Source organism: Punica granatum, chromosome 4 (assembly GCF_007655135.1).
Source record: "Punica granatum isolate Tunisia-2019 chromosome 4, ASM765513v2, whole genome shotgun sequence".
Taxonomy (NCBI): domain Eukaryota; kingdom Viridiplantae; phylum Streptophyta; class Magnoliopsida; order Myrtales; family Lythraceae; genus Punica; species Punica granatum.
In genome coordinates this window covers 12,530,186-12,553,334 of record NC_045130.1, presented here as the reverse complement: position 1 = coordinate 12,553,334, position 23,149 = coordinate 12,530,186, and the positions used below count along the sequence as shown (strand labels likewise).

Sequence of the window (23,149 nt, the reverse complement as noted above, 5' to 3'; positions counted from 1 at the left end):
ATTCATTATTTTTTTTCACAATTCAACAACATAATCATTAATTTCTCTAAACTATTTATTACTTTTTTATATTTTTTCTCATAATTCAATAATACAATCATTATAAATCAATTAAAACTAAAACTCAACTCAACTCAATTAAAAAACCAAACACATTCTAATAAGTCCAAGAAAATTTGTCATATCATTTAGTAGTCTCTTTTCCAAAAAAAATTATAGTGCAATAATTATACGGTGCAATTATTTTTCGAACTGTTGAATGATTATTTATTTATGCATTAACAGTTACAATTTGACTGTAAAAGAATGGTCGCATCTGAGTATAATTGCATCGTGAACCTTCTTCCCCTTTTATGATGGCCCACATTATGAATATCTGAATATGGCGAAGAGTAGTCCTGAAGCAGCCGATAGCTTCAAGTTTTGACCTTTGGTAGGAGAGAGGATAGTGTGGACATTATCATGTGATGTGAATTTCTTCATGGCGGCTTCCATTTATTGAAATTTCATGCCCTGGCTGGTTGTTTGAAGCTCGAACCTGTTTGTAACGAGTATATCTATCATGGGAAATATTATACGGTGATAGAACGTCACCAGGACTTTTATTCAAATACGTCTCGCTTACTTAGCACTTTGAAGATTCTGACGATATTACGCAAGTATGCTATGCATTTGAATAAAAAGTGTCCCACCTTATTATGAAATGTAATACGTCAGGTAATATACTGTCACCATGCATATAAAAAAAAAACATATATCATATAGCATCCTAAATATTATTATTTGATCAACTAAAGTCAGATAATTATTGCTCTTTAATTACATTAAGCAAATGAAAAGTTATGGTACGAGCTAGCATATAAATCTAGGAGCCTAGACATTAATTGAATAAGATCGTAACCCTTTAAATACTGCACAACATAAACGTGCATTTAACATGATTGCTCTAATGCTAAATATAGCTCAATAAGACCAGCCATAAGCATAACTGATGAAGATAAACCAGGCCATGAACCGCTCCTAAAGTTAATAAATTTTATATTGGAGATTCTACGGTAGTTGCCTAGCAAATACAACCACTATAGTTGTTTTATTCTTAATCGTCGGATTCCTCGATATAACATTAGCACCGTACAAGTGTCATTTTTTTTTTTTACTTTAAGATTCACCTATGATATTTTGAGTATATATAAGTTCGACAACGTATCTTCTCGTCGACGTTCGATCACGCCCGTGAACGAGCCAAATCCGCTCGATATTAAACCAAACCGAATTACACTGATTCTACCGAATTCAATATAAATAAATTAATTATATTAACTAATTGCAGTCTGTTGGATTCACAGGCGCATTTGCTTTTGTGCTCGCGGTCCTATGGTTCGTTTTGTTTGGGTTGGCTCTTATGTTGCATTACTGCTGTGGATGGAGATTGAACATCAAACACAGAGATGATCACCATTCTCGGGGATACACCTCATAATGCTCATAGTCTTCACATGTGCTGCCTCGCAATGACCTTTTACTTTCTACTTATTTACATTTTTTTGTTTGCAGTTCTCTTCTTTGTTGTTACTTTAATTTAGAATAATTTTATTTGTTTATGCAGGATCATGTGCATTCTTGTATCTGTTGGACAGGATTATTTTCATGGGGAGTCGTCCATACCCTGAAGTATGGTCTGACCATTCGGACTTTCCAATCCAAGCCCTGCGCAACGTGACCGAGTATTTGTCTGTTGCAAAGAACATCACGGCTCTGATTTTTCTTCCTTCTAATGTTATGAAGGACATCGACAAGTTGAATGTGGACCTCGAAGAGCACCATGGAGGAGGAGGAAGAGGAGCGGCCAGTGATGATGCATGCCGAATTTCTGCAACCTGTGAGGGGGAGAGTTGGGGAAGAGTCGGGCTCGGAGTTGGAAGCATAGCCGGGAAGAGCGGGCGGTGATGATTGTCATTCAATTGAGATTTCTTGTTCGATTGGAGAAGAAGGATAGGAGAGGTGGAACACGATGACAAGACTTTGAATAGTTTTGTTTTATTCTTTATTCTTTTTTAAGTAATTAAATCATTTTTAATTTGATTGAACCAGTGTAATTCAGTTGATTTAATATCAAACTAGGTTCGGCTCGTATGCGAGACTGAACATTGATGAGAAGATACATAGCGGAATTATAGATAGTCAAAATATCGTAGGTGAATTTTAAAGTAAAAATAAATATTGTACGATCATGATCTTATGTCGGAGTATTCGACGGTCAAGAATAAAATAATCATTGTGATTGTTTTTACTTGTCAACCGTAATAGCATTACCCAACTTTATATATAGTTAAAAACCAACTCCAAAGTTCCAAGTTGTCTTGTTAGATTAAGAGTGCCCTTGAGCTTAATTACTCATAGGCCTAATTGCACAGGATAAAATTTTGGCACCAATATGTTTAAATTGATAAATCGGATTGCATATATTATTATATTGTACTAAAGGATGGTTTTAACTTTTAACTATAATATCCTATTTTTCAAGCTTAAAAATTATAAAATCAATCAAAGAGGGAATATCGTAACGACTCTCGTCTTCACTTGATTCCAGGGTCGATATTTGTTGTGGGATTACCCATCCCCATTCATTAGTTATTAGAATTTCAATTTTATTGTGTTAAACTTATTGATTTCCTCCCTTGACATCAAAAAATAATTATAAAATCGCGTTTTTGTCATCATATTAAGAATCATTCCATATTATATTTTTTGGGTGTGCACTTCGGTATTTATAAGTCCAATGGATTCTGATTAATTTAGTTTGAGTCGAGTTCGGCCTACTAAAGGTCTCTTCTAGCATGAATTTTCCTTATTCATAGAATTAAATATAAGATTTTATTTAAGAAGAATAAACGTTGAATCACTTGAATCAACTCATGTTGGTCATGACTTCATATTTTCGATCCAGCGGCCCCTTTATATCTTCATTCGCGCCTTTCTAGTTCTAATAATAAATAAATCCATGTAAAAGACCAGCTGCTTCCAGCAAGTTGAGTCCTGGGAGTCGGGGTCCATTTTGGGCAAAAGTCAATTTGGGAATTGGCAAGTGAAGCAGCTTTTCGTAATAAATGTGAACAGAATTTATTACACTGTTATTTAATTAAATAAATAAATTGATGTTAATAGATTTCGTAATTCACGTGTCCATAATAGATGTTGCCCTACGGGTCTCTCGAGAGCCATATATAGGGGACACATTTTCTTCTGATCTCTGCGTGTCCAATTATTGAGCTCTAGCCCTAGCTTTGGGGATGACAAGATGGACGGTGGCTTCATTCAATGCTCTAAAACGCCGAGGAGTGAAGTGATCCTTACCCGAGAAAGAGGGGTGGTATACTCGCCGTTAAAACCCAAAAATTAGGTCTCGATCACGAGCAATCCACGTGCAATTTGCTAATGGCGCACCGACGATCACGAGCCATGAACACTTGCACAAGAGAGCTCAAATCAGTTTGAGTCTTATGCATAACGGAAAGTACATGAGACACCATAAATTCAATAATTGATAGCATGTACGTCATATATATATATAGAGAGCTAAAAATTTTTTAATTGTTTGAACAATAGATGTTTTTGCATATCCAACTATAGAAATGAATAACTTTTAAAATTTTTCATGGCAAATCCGAAAAAACAAATTACAAATGTCTGGAAAAGCTCTATTGCTATTTCCCGAGAGATTACATTATCGATTTGGTAGATATCAATATCTTGCCTCAATCTCTAGAAGTCAATAATATAGGAGAGATACCCAATCTAACTTCATATCCAAGCAAGCTGCTTATCTGTTGACCCGAGAGGGCGAGCCACATTGTACTGAACCCTGTTGAGCTTGCGATGGGCTTCATGGGCCTGAGCGAGTTAATTTCAAAATCCGATCCCTAACACTTGCACATGCTTTCGTTTAGAAATTAAGAAGTTTTAGGTTTAAATCTCGTCATAGGAGTACATATGCTCCTTTATTTATCGTTTCGTTTTCATGAATTAGTTTCATGAACGTCATTTGTGATCGAAAAAAATTGATTGCTATCTTTCACAAAGTTGTGCACGAGAGGATGATATGCCCGAGCATTCCAGGCACTTGACTGTTTGGGCTCGGTAGTCTATGCAGACTAAATATTCAATGAATAGTACTCATCAACTATGAATGCGTAAAAATCAATCAAGATGCATGTAAGCGGGAACCTATGAGGCCATTGTAGGGCCATTTTTTCATTTTTAAGTATCTTGATTGGATGTTACATATACATCAAAATGGATGAGTAATATTCACCAAATATTTGCTCCACTACACATTAGAGAATAGTTTGTCATTGATGGCGGTCGGGCAACCATGTCTCTTGCTAAGAGTTCACGTTAGCCATATCCGTGGGCTGGGCCTGGGCGGGCTGGGCTCTGTGGATGAGAAAGACTATGCGAAGGAGACAGCAATTGGAATTAGAGATTAAAATAAAAGATGGCACACCATAAAATATACCGATAATGAGAGTTTAAGTACGACGATTATGTGGTCCCAGAGCCGCGGCATGGTTCATATACGATAGTTCAATAAGCAATTGAGTTCATCGCTACTTATCGAAAAAGCAGTCGACTAAATTGCGGTTTCAATTGGCAATGGCCGAGACGAAAATATGATATTTGGGCTTAGCCTAAATTGCAACGGTTTTGGGCCGGCGGCCCCTCATTTGATGGCGAGCCCCATTCCGGTTCGGGGCCTCAGCTGCTCTCCCGGGGGCAGATTTTGTACTTTACAACCTAAAGTTTCTGTGTTTGTTCAGTTTCACTCTTCAAACGTTTCATGGTGCCAACTGGTGTCAAGTAGAGGTGGGCACGGGACGGTTCGATATGGTTTTTGGCATAAACTGTAACCATCCCGAATTTTCGGTTCAAGAATTTCAGAAATTGTAACCATATCAGAATGAAAATACCGTCCCGAAATATAACAAATTTTTCGATTCGATTAACCGAACCGTACCGATATTCAAAAAATAAAATAAAAATCTAAAATCAAGAACAAACAGACTCCAAACTACTCACCAACAATTCAACACATTACATAGACAAAAAATGTGGATTAGCCGACTAGGGATTTAGATTATATTGTTTGACATTTTTTGATTAATTATAATATAATTTTTTATATATAAAATATAAAGACGAGAATGCAAAAGTGAAATGAGAATCGTTGAACTGGGATTAGGGACTCAAAACACGAAGATTCCATTTACTTTTATATTATATTAACATTAATAATAATAATATAAATTTAATAATATATATGTTCAAGACAGAACGGTTAATATCGATTTTTAATTTTAAAAATCGTAACCATCGCGTAACCAGTTTTCCCTTCAAATTTCTGAACTGAATTATTTCCGAAACCGATTAATTCAGTTTTTTCCGGTTGGATTCAGAACGATTTCGCGGGACGGTTCGGTTTTCGGGAATTTTTGCACAGCCCTCAGTATAGAAGAATTGCTATGGGGGGGGGGGGGGGGGCAAATTGCTTAGAGATAACACATTAGGGTGTAAAGTCAAAGAAGACAAAAGTTCAGTTTCCCGTCCGTCCGCCTCCTCCGTCTCTCTTTCTCCGAGCCTCGCGGGAAGCAGAAGTTAATCGTAATCGACTGAATATGGAGAGGGCGGTGCGATGTAGTGTGGAGGTCGTTTAGGGTTTTCGTCCTTGAATTTGCTCCGACATCATTGATTCGGTTCTGGACTGGGCTAGTGTTGCGAAGGAAAGATGGAAGCTAGCGATGTGTTGGAGGAGCTGTTAACAGTGGAAGTTGAACTTCAGGACGTCCAAGGTTCTGCTGATTCGTCTTTCTAATCCATCACTGTTGGGGACCATTTTCTGCGAATGTTGGACTGAGAAGTCATTTTTTTTTTGCCCCTCCAATTTGTTCCTTCTTTACGAGTAGTTCCAGCTCTTCAGCTGATATTTCCATTGAAAGCTTTCCTCAGGACCCTTTGATTTGGCAAATCTTCTGATTCCTCAAAATTGAATGGAACTGCTGATGTTGCTCCCACTGCGTTCGAGCTCGAATGTGTTCTGTTGTATCATATTCTTTCTTTTCTTTTTTTTGTGTTTTGTTTCAGTTGAAAATCATGAAACTTTCATTTCTATCCCAACAAAGAAAGCAAAAAAAAGCAGAAATTTGGAATAGTCTTCGGGATCAAAGTGCACCATGATCATGAACTGCAGTTTTGTTACGGAGCAATGATCATTGATCATTAAAATGACTGGCGTACAAATTGTATAGTTAATAAAGCGAAAAAAAAAATGAAAATTTAGGTGGAACATGCTTGGTAAATCTTAAATCATTTTTGCAGACCAGATAAAGCATTTGCTCGATCGTCAAGAGAAGCTATATGAGAGACAGTCAGAGCTTAAAGCTATCTTGGAAGCATGTGAAGCACCGAGTGGCTCGACTCAGGATGGCCCTTCAACTTCCGTGGAGGACTGGTCCGGTTCATTTGAATGGGATGCTCTAGCTGATGATGTTAGATTCAACATTTTTGGGATTTCAGAATATCGTGCCAATCAGCGGGAGGTGAGCGATTCAAGTGTCTGGAAAGGGAAAAAAGAAAAAAGGAGGGCTTTGTGCTTCTTTTGCTGCTTGTTTTCTGCATTCTCCATTCTTCTTGCAATTCTCTGTCGGTTTAATGTGCAACCGGATGATATAACACGCTTACTTGGGTGCTTGTTTTGGCTGTTGAATATATGCTTTCACTAATTATTAGGGGATATTCAACTGAATGTTTTGGACTTAACCAATATATTCTTTATGAAAACCAGCATCTATCTGCTATCTGGGTTATGATTTCTAAACTCGCGAGCTGTAACATTGGGTCTAGTAAATTCTGTATATACACAGGTATTGTTTTCTATTAAAGGAAAATATTCACTGAGAATGCATAATTCTTAAAATAACTTACAATTCATGAAAACTTAAATTATATATATGGCAACAGCAATATTCAGAATAGCTGTTTATTTTCTTTTGAAGATTGTAAATGCCGTTATGAGTGGAAGAGACGTCCTGGTAATTATGGCTGCAGGAGGTGGCAAAAGCCTCTGTTACCAGCTTCCAGCTGTTCTTCGCGATGGAGTTGCCCTTGTTGTCAGTCCTTTACTTTCGTTGATTCAGGATCAGGTAGATGCCCTAAGTTAGATTTTAGTATGGATAATATACTATTTTAAAATTTATTGGTTGGAGAGACAACTTAAAGTTTCTCAAACACTCTTGCTCAGGTAATGGGTTTGGCTGCTTTGGGCATTCCAGCATTTATGTTGACATCAACAACTGGCAAAGAGGATGAAAAGTTTATATACAGGGCTCTGGAAAAGGGAGAAGGTGAGCTTAAGATTTTATATGTGACTCCAGAAAAGATATCCAAGAGCAAACGATTCATGTCCAAGCTTGAGAAATGCCATCATGCTGGGCGTCTCTCCCTAATAGCAATTGATGTAAGTTGTTTCAAGCATTTCAATTGGCAATTGGTACGAAAAGTGCACAATATTTATTGCTATTGTTTCTATAATATGAAATACTGAAGTTTGTTAGTTAAACTTAGCGGTGATGCCTCCATTTTTTTCGTGTTCTTTTTTGGAGCTGTAATGCCTCTGGAGGGCATGTAAACAATTTAAAAGCATCAAGATATGAACTTGTTTGTCTTACTTTTAGTACGGGAAAGGGTCTAAAAGTGGGATTAACGTTGAAATGAATTTTGAAATTTTGGGATTGGCATTGAAATGAACCTGTAAGTTCATAATCTCCGCCAAATAGCAGCCTTAACAAAATTGGGCCGTTTGGATTCAGAGTTAAAGTTACTTTGATTTTGATTTTGATTTTGATTGTGGAAAATGACAAATGAGATATGATTATAAATTTGACTTGGGAAATGTGTGTTTTTGTTGTATAGTGTGTTGAGTTAAAGTTAAAGTTAAAATTTTTAAATTGGGAAATGTGTATTTTTGTTGTGTAGTGTGTTGAGTTAAAGTTAAAGTTAAAGTTAAAGTTAAAGTTAAAGTTAAAGTTAAAATCAGGATTCTTTGAATCCAAACGGGGCGTTAGAATCTGAATGGATCAGAGATCCTCTTTTCAGAGCTCGGACATTTCGTTTATTTGGTTATATGATTTATTGTGCTGTCTGTCTTCATATCTACGAAACTTGATTACTTTCAAACTTATGAACAGTGTCTTTTAGGCAATCTTGCTCTTATGTTGGTGCTTTTGTAGTATCTTTTGCAATATATTTCACAGTTTAGGAAAATTCAAATCTGTTTTCATGTTGCTCCAGGAGGCACATTGTTGCAGCCAGTGGGGTCACGATTTTCGTCCGGACTACAAAAACCTGGGTATCCTGAAGACTCAGTTCCCAAAAGTACCTGTGGTTGCTTTAACTGTACGTCTTTTTGTTTCTACCACCTTCACTAAGAAAAGAAAGGATAGTCTCACAGTTTTTCCAAATTTGGACTTGTTTGGCGACTTGCAACGCTAATTTGCTGTCTATTGTCCAGGCAACTGCTACTCACAAAGTCCAACTTGATCTAATGGAAATGCTGCAGATTCCTAAATGCGTTAAATTTGTCAGCACTGTTAATCGGCCGAACCTCTTTTACATGGTTGTATTCTAATTTGTTATGCTAAAATTCTTGAAGATATAAATTTATAAAGTAAGAAGCTTATGTTGTAACGCATTTTCTGCAGGTAAGAGAAAAATCTTCGGTTGCGAAGGTGGTTGTAGATGAAATTGCTGAGTTTATAAGAGAATCTTATCCAAATAACGAATCTGGGATTGTGTATTGTTTCTCTCGGAGGGAATGTGAACAGGTCTACCTCCTTCCAATTTCTTCATTGTAGTAATATAATTTACCCTTGTTAGCGTATTATACCTCATAGATCCTGCTCCTCGCATATGGTTAAATCATAATGCTATATACTCAGTTAAAAAATGAAACATATAGTGCTTACTGTTTGATTAGTAATTTCACAGGAGAAGGGAAAGAGTTATCATTTAGTTTAACGACTGAGTTTATAAGTTTGTATTATTCAGCAGACTCGGCACTTTTATGCCGTATCCTAATGTTGGCACATCTTAACATCACTCCCTTACCATGCAACTTAATGAAGTAGTTTCTGTGGTCATGGTTGTAGTTCATATCCACATGAAAGCATGGCATTAAAAAGCATTGGTTGAAATCCGTAGATAAAATTAAGTATAAGTAGCAATGGATGGCTAATTCCAGTTCATCTGTTTAATCAATACTAAATTTATGCGCTATCCCTGATTATACCTGTTCCTCATTGTGTTGGTTATTTCATATTATTGGACTTCTGCTGATTAAGTGTCAGAGATTGATGTTTTGGTTCTGGTCACTTAGGCTCACTATTGATTCTTTTATCTGATTGGTTACATGTGGTTCCTAAATACTTGCATGATATTGTAATGATCAGGTTGCGAAAGAATTACGTGACAGAGGAGTTTCAGCAGATTATTATCATGCAGATATGGATGTACATGCTCGGGAGAAAGTACATATGCGGTAAACTTGTCTTTTCATGTGATATTGTTGGTGAACCTTAGGCTACTGTTCTTTGAGAATGGATCTCCAGAGGTGTACTTTATTTTCTTGGGTATCATAATTTGTATTTACTTTCGCCGGCTGACGTTGCCAGTTTGCTGGTTCCGGTGATTCCACTCTGGGTGGTTGTTCAACGTTTCTATCAATTTTGTCTGCATCCATCTTACCTATTTCTTTGGGCGAGTGATGCAGTTGGCAAATCTTTTTTAACACAGATTGCTGCATCCATTACTTTTGTATTTCATTGTGGCAAGTCACGTGAATCAGTAATATCTTTAGAACCATGGACGTCTCGATGTTGAATATATGCTGGTTAGGTTATCTATAACCCTCTGATTCAATTATCTTGTCTCACAGATGGAGCAATAGTAAGTTGCAAGTCATTGTTGGCACGGTATGTAACTTAATGAGATTCAATTTCCAGATTGTGTCAGTTATTTTTCTCACTAAATATATTTCTGCTTTAGGTGGCATTTGGTATGGGGATTAACAAACCAGATGGTTAGTAATGGAAACTCATTGATTCTGTTTTTCAAGCTGTTGCATATATTCTATACACCTGAATTGCAATTTAATATTCATTTATGCTTGTAGTCAGGTTTGTCATCCATCATAGTCTGAGTAAATCAATGGAGACATATTACCAGGTTTTCACCTTTCCCTGCTAGAAGTTTGACTTCTCAATGCATCTTCTTATGACTTCGGTTGCTGTAGGAAAGTGGTCGGGCTGGACGAGATGGGCTTCCATCAGAATGTCTGCTCTACTTCAGAGCTGCTGATGGTCCAAGACAGGTATAGGTTTCACAATTTTTCTCAAGTTCCTATTCTGTCATATCACTGTGCAGTCATAATTGTGGCTCCTATTCTCAGAGTTCAATGGTCTTTTACGAAAACTCAGGATTGCAAAACCTGTATGACATAGTAAGGTATTGTCAGGTATGGCCTCTACTAAACTATTGGAGAACTTACATATCTTTTGAGCTCTGAATCTCTGAACCATTGTTATATCAAAAGAATTTTTCGCTGTCATCCTTCACAGTAGATTATACGAAGATTTAGCAAGTCAATGGGATTGAATATTTTAACTAGGCATACCAGCCAAATAGTGAGGCACAGTGTGCTACGCACGGGTGTATACCAATATTTTTATTTTCACTAATTAACAACAATATAAATCATCATTTGCCAGAACTCAAAAGGGAAGAATGAACAAAACTTATGGACACCTACAAAAGTAGAAAAGTGTTGGCGTCAAGGAGCTGAAATTATATGGATGAGGTGACATAAAGTTTGTTAAATTTACATCTATATAAGTTTATTAAATGAGAGTAAAATACCTAATTTCTTCATTGTTGGCCCTAAGATGCTCCTTCTGTAGACTTGTCATATCCAGTGGTGCTTCCCAATTCCTTAGTAGAACTTCTGCCAATTTGTGGTCCTCAAGCTTAAATATTAAATGTCCATTCTCTTCAAGAAATATAATTGTCTCGTCTCTTGCCCAAAAGAAATCCAATTCTCTTCATGCAATTCAATCTTTGGATTGCACTAATTAAACTCACAAACTTTCTCCTCAAGCACAGGTCAGAGGTTAGGATTTTACTTTCCCTCGTGTATATATAGATACATATATATATATATATATATATATGGAGAGAGAGAGAGAGAGAGAGTAGAAGTCGGTAAGAAAAATCATGTTGCTGTCATCCCTCCTTCCCTCTTTTCTTCCCTGCAATTCTATCTTTCAGCTCTGTGCAAGAAATACATCTATGTCTTTCTTTAAAATATAATAGGAAGAATATATTAATTCAATTGAAATAAAATAGCCAGATACATAATCTAAATAAATTCAATCCATTCAATTAGTTCTCTTGTTGCATCATAAGGTCTTTTGTGTTTATCTTCTATTTGATCCAACCTTCTCCTTTTCTGAACTGATTGGAGAAACTTGATTTGACCAATTTTAGATCCACCTGAATTTCATTATCGAAATAAACACCAAAATATAACAAATATGAAAATTAGAAAAGGAAAGTCAAACTTTCACATGTTCTTGCCTGTGGAGATATTAATGCAGCTAAACATCCAAGCACAACAGGCATTTCTACCTCCCACTGGTTACTCTCTGTTACTGCTCACAGCCTCTCTCCTCTTGATTTACACAGCCATATGTTATAGACTTAACAAAGGGATAAAAAAAATGGATGGAAAACACAAACCTATCAAACCGCTGGTGAGGCAATGAGGAGAAGATAAAACACAACATAGCACTTAGGAATTAATGATGGAGGTGATCTCTTTTTTTTCTTCTTTTTGGCAGCCTTCGTCACCCTCTTATTTATGAGACGTTTATCTGCAAGAATATTAAATTTGTGAAAATGGCAAAAAAAATCACTTCTTTCAGGAGTATGCAAAGTAATGCATACTCTCCTCCATGTAGCTCAATGTGAATGCATGGGACACCCAAACTATGTAATTTATACATGAATTTCAAGATATTAATCTAATCTCAACATATTTGAAGCAATAGTATATGGTATATAGCGAGTCTTGTTAAAATATTTTCACTGATAGCTCTGTAGAAACTATATTCCCCTAAACCTCCTATGTCTGCATATTTTATATCTACAATAAATTGGTTTTCCGTTTGTTTTTTTGACAGTCTAAAAGACAATGTCGCCGAGGTGCCTTTTTCAGGCATTTTGCTGAGGCATTACAAGACTGCAATGGTAATACTTATTTCAACCATAGACATATATATGTGATATCAATTATTGGGGAGTAGTTCTTATCATTGTGTTACATGTCTCAGGAATGTGTGACAACTGTGCATTCTCTAATGAGGTCAAAGAAATTGATGTTTCCGGTACGTGACATTACATTGATCAATTTGTAGTTATAATTGTTGTCCTATTGCTTTAACTGTAGAATATTTTTGTTCAATACTATATTATTCACTTGGAGTTTGATAAAAATGATATACTAAATTAAACCAAGTATATTTTTCAACTAAATTTATTATCTTATTCCCATCTGCATATTAGTCGTCTCTGCCTTTTTATGCTTGGGGAATATACATGATCCTTCTGAAGTACTATATTAAGTGCAATCCAGAAAACTTAGTCTAACATTATTTGAAAATGGTTTTGGGCTATGTAAAGTTTTTATAAAGTATTAATTGGTGCTAGGTCAGATCATTAGGGTTCAACTTGCTAACATGGCTTTCTTTTCAGAACATGCAAAACTTGTGGTTTCTTTGCTGCAAGAAGTGCGAGAGAATGATCAGAGGTTGACAATGTTGCAGCTGGTAGACAAGATGAAGACAATGCAGAAGGAACTAGGTGGTCTTTTGAGACTGAATTATGGCTGTCTATTTACTTAAAAAATTGAACTAATAATATGTCCACATGTTAATACTGCGAACCATTTGAGTATGTGAACTTTCTGATTCCCAAGTTTAATTTTCATTCATAATTTCACTTCATAAAGTTATGTTTTGATAAATATTTACCTTAAGTTCAGGTTCTAAGCAACTGGAGGACTGGAGGAATCTATTCTTTTCAATTTGCAGTTGCTCAGCACTTGGACACTTAGATATTCGTAGCATGTTTGCACTTGTGATCTCTATTTTCGAGTTTCAAGTTTCAACTTTTGAAATTGTTAGCATGAGTTAGCTTTAGCATCTGAGTTTAAATCTTAAACTTCTGAACAAAGTAGAAGATTCTGTGTTTTGAGCGTGTGGTACCACATAGGTTTACCAATGCATCTGTCAGCCTATTTATTTTAAATGCAATTCTTTCTGACTCCATTTCCTTTGTTTCTATTTTCTTGTCTGCTGCATAAATTAGGTGCTGACCTTAAAAAGGAGGAACTAGAACAACTTGTTCTAAATCTTATATTGGACCGTGTTTTGGTAATTACCTTGTGCTATCTAATATAAATTGGCATGTCTTTTCTTAAGAATAATTGGCTCTGCTGTACCTGAGATCTACAATCTGTACGTGATGTAGAAAGAAGAATTTCAGCATACAGCTTACTCCACTAATGCATACGTGACGGTAGGACCTTTGGCGAGACAAGTTCTGCAAGGTAATGATGCGACCTTATGAATCTGTTTGTAATGTTTCTGTCCAATTGTATTGATGCGTTAGCAGGCAATGACTATATTTTCAATCTCTTCTTTTTTAAAACTACAGGAAAGAGGGCAGTTAAACTTGAGATTCTGAGCAAGCAGAAGAATGTTGTCGGAAATAACAAATCAGCTAAGCGCAGTCTTACAACATCTGGTTTGGAGTTCAAACTTGATGAGCTACGAAAGGAACTCTCTTCGATTGATGGGGGAATATTTCCTCATTCTGTCTTGTCAACTCAGCAGATCAGCATGATTAGTGCAAAGAGACCCAGTTCACTTGAAGAGGCAAGTTTTGCAATTTATTGTCAGATGAGGGACCTATTGTTTCCTTGAACTTTTAGGCTCTGTTGGGTTCTGGAGAACAATCTCAGATTTCTATTTTTCTTGTGGGAAGATTTATTCATGTTCTTTTTCCTTTTTGTCACTATTATCCAGAAGACAATTTGGTTTTCGAGATTGCATTGAATAACACTCTAAAGTGCAATATCCGGCAGTCAAGGAAAAATGAAAGATTGTTCTACAACCAAACAGACCCCAAAGTTTGTTAAATTTGCGTTCATGAGAAAACCATGAAACGAATCTGATCGACTTAATTTATTCCGTATTCTGTTGATTGCTTTGCTTCAATTTATGCTTGATGATTTCTCATCTTTGCAGCTGGAGAGCATAATTGGCAAGGTGAAGACACAGAGATACGGAAGCAAGATTCTTGAAGAAGTTGAGAAGTATGCCAACTCAGATCCCCAGGACATTAATCTGCCGAATCAAAATGAAGGCACTGAGAATAAGGCATCGAAGAGACAGAAAACCAAAAGGGCTACTGTAATTATAGAGAGCAGCAGTGATGATGAAGCAGGCTGAAGATCCTCTTCCATTCCAAAATCATTTTTCTGATGGCAAATAAGCCCGTGCCAGTTCCATGTGCTTGACAAAGGAGAATCATGATCTAGTCTTTCTCCTTAGTTTGCACTTTGTCAATGCTAGCCCGATGTCGGGTTGGCTGGGGGCCTCTTTTTGGGCGGGTATTTTGGTGGTCAGGCCCTATCATTTTTCTTTGTATCATTTCCCAGAAAGCTAAACTGGGTGGATATGTAAAAGCTATTCTAGACGAGTCGTTCATGAAAGGAGACATTTTGCTCGGATTATATGCAAAGAAATGCCCCAAGGAAACATTTTTGCTTGTTGATGTCGGGTTATCTGATCCTTGGGTCTTCAATAGATTAAAATCCAAGATACAGTGAGCAAGTTCTCAGTTTCTGTTCAAGTTGTCCTGTAAGTTCCAGACTAAATATTGACAGGAGTCCCACAATCCTATTCCTTTCGCCCAATTTCTAACCGCCGGCGGGGCCCATTGCTTATGCCGCTCCCTCGCTGATGGGTCTGTCTCCTCTCCTCAGAATCGAAAACTATAAATGAAGCAATGAACTATTTGCAGGCAGGCTCTGCCCACATTGATCCAGACGAGGTTGAACGAAATAGTAGACCGGGATCACTGGCAATAGCCCATAGCTGTTACAGGCAGCCTGCAAAGCGATTCTAACCCACAGCGTCAGGTGGTATCAAAGCGGGGGGTTTGCCCAAGACTGACCTATGGCAGACAAGTTGGGTCACCTTCGTTCAAACGCCGAAGAGCGGAGGAAACCTCACGACAAGCTTTGGATCAAAGAGTCGGGCGAATGGAGCAGCGTCTCAATGAGATCATATTTCAATTTGGGGCCCTCGACCTGTGTGGAAACCAGAGCGATGCAAAAGGCAAAATGGCCGAAGAGGATGGTTCTCCGAGAACCACATGTCCTTCATATGAAGACAGAGGATGGGATACAATCAGATCAGCAACTTTCATGGAAGCAGAGCACATCTATGGGAGCCAAAGAAATACCATCCAAAAGGAATCTCAATTTTTTTTTACAGAAGCATGGATGTTGAGGAGTTATTGGAGTGGGTTGATTTCATGGACAACCTCTTCGACTACTACGACATCCCCAATAATAGAAGTCGAGTCGATAGAGTCATTTATCGCTTAAGAGACAAAGCTTCTATTTGGTGGGAAAGGGTGCTGAGAGAGGATCTTCAAGATGGCATGGATCCGATATTCACATGGAGGCGTATAAAGGGAATGCTGAAGGTCAAATTCCCCCTATTGGAATATGAGCAACATGTACTTGAATGTCAAAACGGTTTTGCAAACATTAGCCCGTCTCTTGAAAGTGAAAAGACAAGACCGGTTGATATTTTGATTACGGACGCCGTGGTAGAAGAGGAAAAGGTGCAGATCAAAGAAGAATTTTCCAAAGATGTTAAACCGGGAGAGAAAAGAAGTTATGGAGTCCCAAGGAAAAGCCAAAGGTAGAGCCACAAAATATTCATGTTTTGATTATGAATGATTTATCATTTGAAGAGAATGTCTCGAAGGGACCAGATTCAACCTCACCCCAAACGGAAGAATTTGCTTTTGAAAATTCACAGACTCCATCAACAAAAGAGATGGTTGTCAGTATGATACGACCAGAGATTTCGTGCAGTGAGAGGATGTCAGGAACATAATGGATTTTCTAGTGGAAGTTGTCACTTGGGGTACCATGCTTGATCTCTAAGGAGTTGTGTCCATTTTATGGATTGTGGAACGTAGACATTGGGGATGATTCGAAGATAGCCAAGACTCCACATCGATTGTCGCTAAATTAACTCATCTTGCAGGACCGTTGCATCCTGAACGGGGTGATCAGTTCGAACACAGAAAGCTTCGCATCACGAGTCGTTATCTTTAGAGATTCCAAGCTCGAGGTTGAGCTTTTTTCCAAGGGGGGGAGATTGACGCGGAGGGTTGGCGGTTTTATGCGTTAATAACGGTTGGTGGCTGATTATCTCTATGGGAAGTAAAATTCGGGATCATGATAGGGGCAGTTTCTAGGTCCAGCTACTTTGAGTTTCCAAGCCTCAAGTAAATGTTTTTTTGTCATTAGGTGTGGTAGTCAATAATGTGGAGTCTATGGGGAAGTCCATATATATGAGTGTACTTGGAATGAGAATTAAGAATGAATGAATTAATATTTTCAGCTCTCGTTCATTTATTTCACGATCACTTTTCGTGTTCAGTTCGGGTTCATCCCTTTCTGAGCCTAAATGTGTTTTAAGGAGCGCAAATTGATCATAACCCGCACTTTTCTTGTTCAGTTCGAGTTTATCCCTTCCCAAGCCTAAACGTGTTTTAGGCGGGCAAATTGATCCTAACCTGCAACTTAACAAAAGATGAAAATATTAATTTATTCATCCTTAATTGTCATTCCAAGTACACCCATATATATGGACTTTCCCAAAGACTCCCACATTATTGACTACCACACCTAACAACAAGAAAACATTAACCAGATGCTTCTAAAAGCACATGGACCTAGAAATTGCCTCTATCATAATTCCTAATTTTATTTACCATGGAGATAATCAATCACTAACCTTTATTAATGAATAAGACCACCAACCCTCATTAATGCTTCTTGACTTCTTGCCCTTCTTTAATCGGCCACCATCAATTGGTCCTATGGGCTGGGCCTCCACGAATAAATTTGGGCTCGGTCTTCTTCTTCTTCTCGAGCTTCACTCGATCAACTTTCTCCATGTAGGTAGCTGCGGAGGCCTCCGTGTCAGGTGCTCAGAGGAATATGAAGGAGGATGTTAAGTTTGGCCAGTTCAAGAGATTAACTGGTAAGGAGGGTCTGGAATTTAAGCTTTGACATAGACATGGTACTACCGCGAGAGGAGGGAACTCGATAGGGGACCGAGGTGACGGGAGTGGCAAAATGGGGTAAAATGATGAGTAGCAAATGATGACAATCTTACTGCATCCATTAATATAGTACCACTAAAGGTCTAGTATAGTTCACAGAAGTCGATATCTCCAAATTTAAGCGAGGAGCACATTTCTAGCAAATGTTTTGACACAAATGTAAAAGGAATTTGCACTTGGGACTTTGGGGTTACCAAACTATAGGAGTAAGCTTCGAATCACTAGGCCATCACTTTTGATGGTGGCTTAAGAGCCATATTAGGTTGAGAATGATTGGCCATAGATCACTACATATTTCAAATGTCTTATCATACTATATTATACCAATATGCCCATATAAAAAATATATTCCTCAGTATATTCTACTTCTATCATTATCATTAACTTTTGATGGGGGTTACGACGTTAATTTTTTTTTCATTTTTAGTACTCAATCTTTAACTTTTTAATCATTTTGATCCTAAATCTTTTTCTTTTATCATTCATATCCTCAACCTTTCATTTTGTTTCATTTTAGTCCTATAACGAAAAATCAAAAGTGGAGGGGGTCGGGGCCGCCAATCGGTGACTCCAAACCCTCCACAAAGGGCGTCGACACCCACATAAGACGTCGGCAACCTCGGTGGAGCGGCGACCCCGATCCTCTCCCCTTTCGATTTTTCGTTATAGGACTAAAATGAAACAAAATGAAAAGTTGAGTATATGAATGATAAAAGAAAAAGATTTAGGACTAAAATTATTAAAATATTAAAGATTGATGATTGAAAATGAAAAAAAATTAACGCCGTAATCCCCTATATCTAACAGAGCAAATCACATGGAGCTAATTATTCCAAATAAAAGAACATGGTACAATTTATCCCGACCTCAAACCACAATAGATTTTTATATTTTTCCCTTAAATATATATCGCGGCGTTTGGTTTGTAACGGTGTAATTGGTTTTAGAGTTAAGTGAAGTTGAGTTTTGATTTTAATTGAGTTGTAATGATTATTTTGTTGAATTATGAAAAAAAGTGTGAAAAAGTAATGAATAGTTGAGAGAATTTAATATTAAAAATTGAATTGATTATAATGGAGGTGCATGTGGATTTACGTATGAGCCCCACTTTTTTGACTTTGAAAAGTTAATTTTTATTGTGTAGTGAGTAGAGTTAAAGTTAAAGTTAAATGATTGCGAAACCAAACGGAGTATAAGTAAAATTTTAAAACTAGATTTTGATTTTGAAAAAGAGTTGTATAAATGGTTATGTATAGAGCCTATCTTTTGACTTTATATGTGTTATTTTGTTTTGTTGTAAGTAAAATTAAATTAAACTTAAAATCTTACTTTGAAACCGTTGGGCAAAATTTTCTTAGTATAAGTGAGGACGAGGCATCTTGAACGATGGTTGGTGAGACAAATGTTCTCGGAAAAGATTAGTGGGTAATTTTCCCTTATTTCTACATCTTTCCTCTTTGCAGTTTGGTCTACTCAGAATTCGGAAATCAACCCAAGGAGGACCATCGTCTTCTCCACATCTCTGTTGCCTGCAAATCCTGCTTTCTCCCAGCCACCGACGATGCAGTTCACTCTGAACCCCTCCAAGAAGCCCTCAAAGCCTCCCGCCAAGCCCGTCTCCAGAACATTCGGTTTTGGCGGCGGCGAGGATGGCCACGGCGAGCCGGCGCCCTCCAAACCTACATATGTCACCGAATTCGATCCCTCCAAGGACCCAACCGACGCCAAACCCCAGGTCTCGATCATCCCCCCGAAGCCCAACGAATGGCGCCCCCACAAGAAGATGAAGAACCTCGACCTTCCGCTGCAGGCGGAACCCACCGTCGACCTCAACAAGTTCGAATCCCAGCCAAGAACCCTGGACGACGAGGCCAACGCCTCGTCCGTTTCCTATGGTCTCACCCTGAGGAAGGGTGGCAGCGACGGCAATAGCAGTAACGGGCAGCCTGCCAATGAAAGGATCGAGCCCGAACAGCCGAGAAAGTTTGCGTCTTTGGAGGTGCAGAGATTGAATGAGGACCTGGAAGGTCTTGGGGATGACCCTGGCTTTGAGGACATGCCCGTGGAGGGATATGGGGCGGCATTGCTTGCAGGGTACGGCTGGCAGGAGGGCAGAGGCATTGGGAGGAACTCTAAGGAGGATGTCAAGGTTAGGCAGTATGAGAGAGGAGTTGGTAAGGAAGGTCTAGGGTTTCAGCCCGATAAGATACAGCTCCGAGACGAGGCCAAGGAACGTGGTAGGGGGCGAAACCAGCGGAGAGATGAAGGGAGGTCTTCGGTAAAGAGGGATACAGGGGTTTCCGTGGGGAAGGAGATCAGGATTGTTGGGGGGAGTGAAGATAGTATTGTGGGTTTAAAGGGAGAGGTTTTAGATGTTGTACGTGGAGGTGAGGCGGTTGTTTTGAGGCTTTCGCAGAGTGGAGAGGAGGTTAGAGTTAGGGCAGAGGATGTTGCCGAATTGGGTTCTAGAGAGGAGGAGAAGTGTTTGAAGAAGCTGAAGGAAATGAAAATTAGGAATGATAGCAATGGTGGAAGTAGGAAAAGAAGAAGTAAAGAGGTAAAGAGAGCTAGCAGTGATGGAAGTGGTAATAATGTCAGGTGGTTGACGAATCACATTAGGGTGAGAGTAATCAGCAAGGATTTGAAAGGAGGGAGGCTTTACAGGAAGAAGGGGAAGGTATTGGATGTCGTCGGACCCATGAGTTGCGATCTCTTGATGGATGAGACCAGGGAACTTATTCAGGGTGTTGATCAAGTGCTTCTCGAGACTGCTCTTCCCAAGCGAGGGGGGCCTGTTTTGGTGTTGTCGGGCCGTTACAAGGGTGTTCATGGGAGCCTTGTGGAAAGGGATTTGGATCGAGAAACTGGTATTGTTCGCGACGCTGATACTCATGAGCTGTTCAATGTGCGGCTTGAGCAGATTGCTGAGTATGTGGAAGATCCCAGTTTAGTTGGATATTGAGTGAGTTGATGTGTTGCAGTGTGAAGCAGTCAAAGGTATTCATATCTGACTGTTTCTGATTCGGTTGTAACTGCTTCTTACTGTTAATGGATCAGTTTCTATTGATGTTCGGAAATGCTTTCAGTTTTGTTTCTGTTCATATATATAGATGCTTAAGGAGTCAGATGATTGTGGCCGAAATAATTTTTCTCCTTTTGCATTTCTGAATTGCAGTATGACTGTATTTAGATGATTTGACTTTGCCCCTTTAGTCTTGTTTCTTTTGATTTGCTGCAAATTTTAGCTATGTTTGCTAGGAATAGTTAGAAGTCAGTTCCTGTATGGATATATCTTGGATTGTGAGTTTGGAGATTCCACCTTGTTTGATGGAAGCTGTGGAACTATGTTGCAATGGTGGCTGAAAAATGCAGTACCTAATAATGCGAAGAAGTCCATTCCGAAATTCTGCAACTTTTGGACTTAGTGATGCATTATTCAAGGAATTACCAAACATTTTGTAAGATGAATGGTTAACCTTGAAAAGGAATGATTAATGTATCGCACTAGAGAAGAGACTCATTTGTAGAGAAAGAAGAAATGTAGGCAAGTCTGTGACTGCACTCTAGAAAAGAATCTGCTTCTAGTTAGTTCTGAGGGATTCAAATGCTTGTTCTTAAGGTTTCGTTGTACGTTTTGGGAAGGAATAGTGATGGGTTAGAGTATTTTGCTGGAGTGTATTAGCAAGTAGGTGCAAATTTAAAGCTTTGGAAGGTCCTTGTCCACATTCCAGTTTTAAAATTCTGGAGGCAAGTTAACGGTATTCTCTAAGGAGTATTAAGATAATGGGGTTCAAAGATCAAGAGAAGATTTTGTTCCTCATGCCATTTCCATTATGGCGGCTTTTCTGTTTACTATATTGCTCAATGTACGAAGAGTATCTTATCAGTGAGGTTCATATTATCGCTAAGCCCAGACTATGAGTATAGATACCAAAATGCTGCATTTATGTTGCCGTGTTTCCGTTATTATGCTTGACCGCAGAACTTCCGTGTCTACTTTACTGCCGGGGAAAATGGTTTTGCTTGCTGCTCTTGTCTAGTGTTGTGGTCGGATCCTGGATACAGGCATAGACTTCAGATTTTGCAGCCTCAATGGTAACCTATGCATGTGGTGGACTTTGTTTCCCTAATGCAGGCTCTTTTCATTAGGAAGATGTAACTGAGAGTAGCACAAATTTGGTTGAAGCCTGAGTTGCTGCTTTCCTAATGGTGTCTGTGTATATTCGTTCTGTCGACTTGCCCATTCTTCTGTTATCCTATAGCTGCTGATAATTGCAACTCTCCCCTACAGGAATGAGCCACCCTTCGTGTAACAGGAGCGTGTGGATCTACTTGGTGAATGCCAAACAGAGAGCGATGTGGCTCAAATTACAAAAGGCAGTATTATTGGAGAACACTGCCAAAAGTAAATGCTGCATATGAGATAGGCTTGGGTGGTTATGTTTGACATGTTTGATGATATTACAGTTGGAGCAGTGATAGGTTTTTAGAGCATCAGCAGAAGTCGATGAGATCTTAAGGGATAGGTCATGATCATGAAAGAAGACATGTTGCCTTTTAGCTGTGCTAGAAAAACCTAGGCAATCTGAGGGAGTATCTTCAACCCCGGCCAATCAGTGCGACGAGAATTTTTTTAAAATGCAGAGTGCAACATCCCCTGAAACTCCCCATTTTAACTGACTACCCGGCTGAACTGATCTGGTGTATATCTCATGTGGATGAGAAAATTTGTTGTGTTCACAGAGCCTGTTGAAAGTTAACATCCTGTTTCTACAAACCCTAAATTTTGACGTTATGGGACGATTGGTTCAATCTTCATCTACTTTGCATCATGGTCATAATGCAGTCTATGGATTTCCCAATTACTCTGGCGTTCATCATGGGCAGCAACCATCAAGTGAAACTGCAGGTAGACCATGTCTGGTTCTGTCCTTGACCGAGGGAGGAGCATCGACCGTTGCTGGTGGCAACGCCTTCGATGGAGGATTCGGTTTGTTTTCTTTTTATTCTTAATGAATGATTAAATTGAACAGCTCTTGGAAAATTAGATGAGGGCTATTTTAGAAGTTGGCTCGAAATTCCCAGTCTGTTCCACTATACCTGATAAGGTTTCCGAGTTAATTTATGCATACCAAATGCAACAAAAGTGTATGAACTCTCTGCCGGTGTGAGGTTGGTCTAAGTCTCACATTTGGGAATCAAGTTCTATCAAATTCTGGTCCTGACTCTTCCCACTATGCATTACCTCGTACGAGGAAATATTTTGCGCATATATAACTTAGATAAAGGAGGAGAGATTAAACTGAGTTAAAATCGCGATTGCGGAAGTGCTTCCCAATGGACGAATTTGATTCATTAGGTGGGAAATGAAGTCATTTGCATTGCCTAAATAACCAGAACTTTCGAGCTGAGCGAATGGAGAGACCGAGCAACGACCATTCTTACGACCGAGAACTCGAAGGATCTCAGAGCACCGTACATTTTATCATTTTATCACGACAAGCAAAGTTGATAGGAGACGACAAGTGGATGACAGCGACAGCACAATCACTACGTGTCATCCCCAGGTCGGCACCCAATGACTGCGTCACTGCACATTCACCTGCTT

At 38.5% G+C, this 23,149-nt stretch overlaps 2 protein-coding genes across 4 annotated transcripts; both read left to right on the top strand.

The window, feature by feature from the left end:
• The first annotated feature begins 5,554 nt into the window (after positions 1 to 5,554).
• Positions 5,555 to 15,002, top strand: LOC116204892 (mediator of RNA polymerase II transcription subunit 34). 3 transcript variants are annotated; one of them, XM_031537247.1, is made up of 20 exons: positions 5,555 to 5,846; positions 6,373 to 6,593; positions 7,050 to 7,196; positions 7,295 to 7,510; positions 8,344 to 8,448; positions 8,564 to 8,668; positions 8,754 to 8,876; positions 9,501 to 9,589; positions 9,986 to 10,022; positions 10,096 to 10,129; positions 10,223 to 10,226; positions 10,348 to 10,420; positions 10,499 to 10,564; positions 12,288 to 12,354; positions 12,438 to 12,491; positions 12,859 to 12,966; positions 13,474 to 13,538; positions 13,636 to 13,714; positions 13,822 to 14,042; positions 14,415 to 15,002. In XM_031537247.1, the coding sequence occupies exons 1-20, from the start codon at positions 5,783 to 5,785 to the stop codon at positions 14,616 to 14,618; spliced, it is 2,082 nt and encodes a 693-aa protein (XP_031393107.1). In that variant the 5' UTR covers positions 5,555 to 5,782; the 3' UTR covers positions 14,619 to 15,002. The 3 variants fall into 3 exon arrangements, with proteins under 3 accessions (XP_031393107.1, XP_031393108.1, XP_031393106.1); XM_031537248.1 differs by having other exon boundaries at positions 5,556 to 5,846; positions 6,378 to 6,593; positions 10,223 to 10,275; positions 10,343 to 10,420; XM_031537246.1 differs by having other exon boundaries at positions 5,556 to 5,846; positions 10,223 to 10,275; positions 10,343 to 10,420.
• Positions 15,003 to 18,927: 3,925 nt separating this feature from the next.
• On the top strand, positions 18,928 to 22,770 carry LOC116205233 (protein MOS2). The gene is made up of 2 exons (XM_031537761.1): positions 18,928 to 20,538; positions 21,833 to 22,770. The coding sequence occupies exon 1, from the start codon at positions 19,103 to 19,105 to the stop codon at positions 20,501 to 20,503; it is 1,401 nt and encodes a 466-aa protein (XP_031393621.1). The 5' UTR covers positions 18,928 to 19,102; the 3' UTR covers positions 20,504 to 20,538; positions 21,833 to 22,770.
• Positions 22,771 to 23,149: the final 379 nt, after the last annotated feature.

Excerpts from the sequence above, each read along its gene's own strand:
- LOC116204892 (XM_031537246.1), top strand. The coding sequence starts at position 5,783 with ATGGAAGCTAGCGATGTGTTGGAGGAGCTGTTAACAGTGGAAGTTGAA. Across the intron at positions 8,669-8,753 it reads GGCCGAACCTCTTTTACATG|GTAAGAGAAAAATCTTCGGT; the intron begins GTTGTATTCTAA and ends CATTTTCTGCAG. Across the intron at positions 10,130-10,222 it reads GGGGATTAACAAACCAGATG|TCAGGTTTGTCATCCATCAT; the intron begins GTTAGTAATGGA and ends TTATGCTTGTAG.
- LOC116205233 (XM_031537761.1), top strand. The coding sequence starts at position 19,103 with ATGCAGTTCACTCTGAACCCCTCCAAGAAGCCCTCAAAGCCTCCCGCC.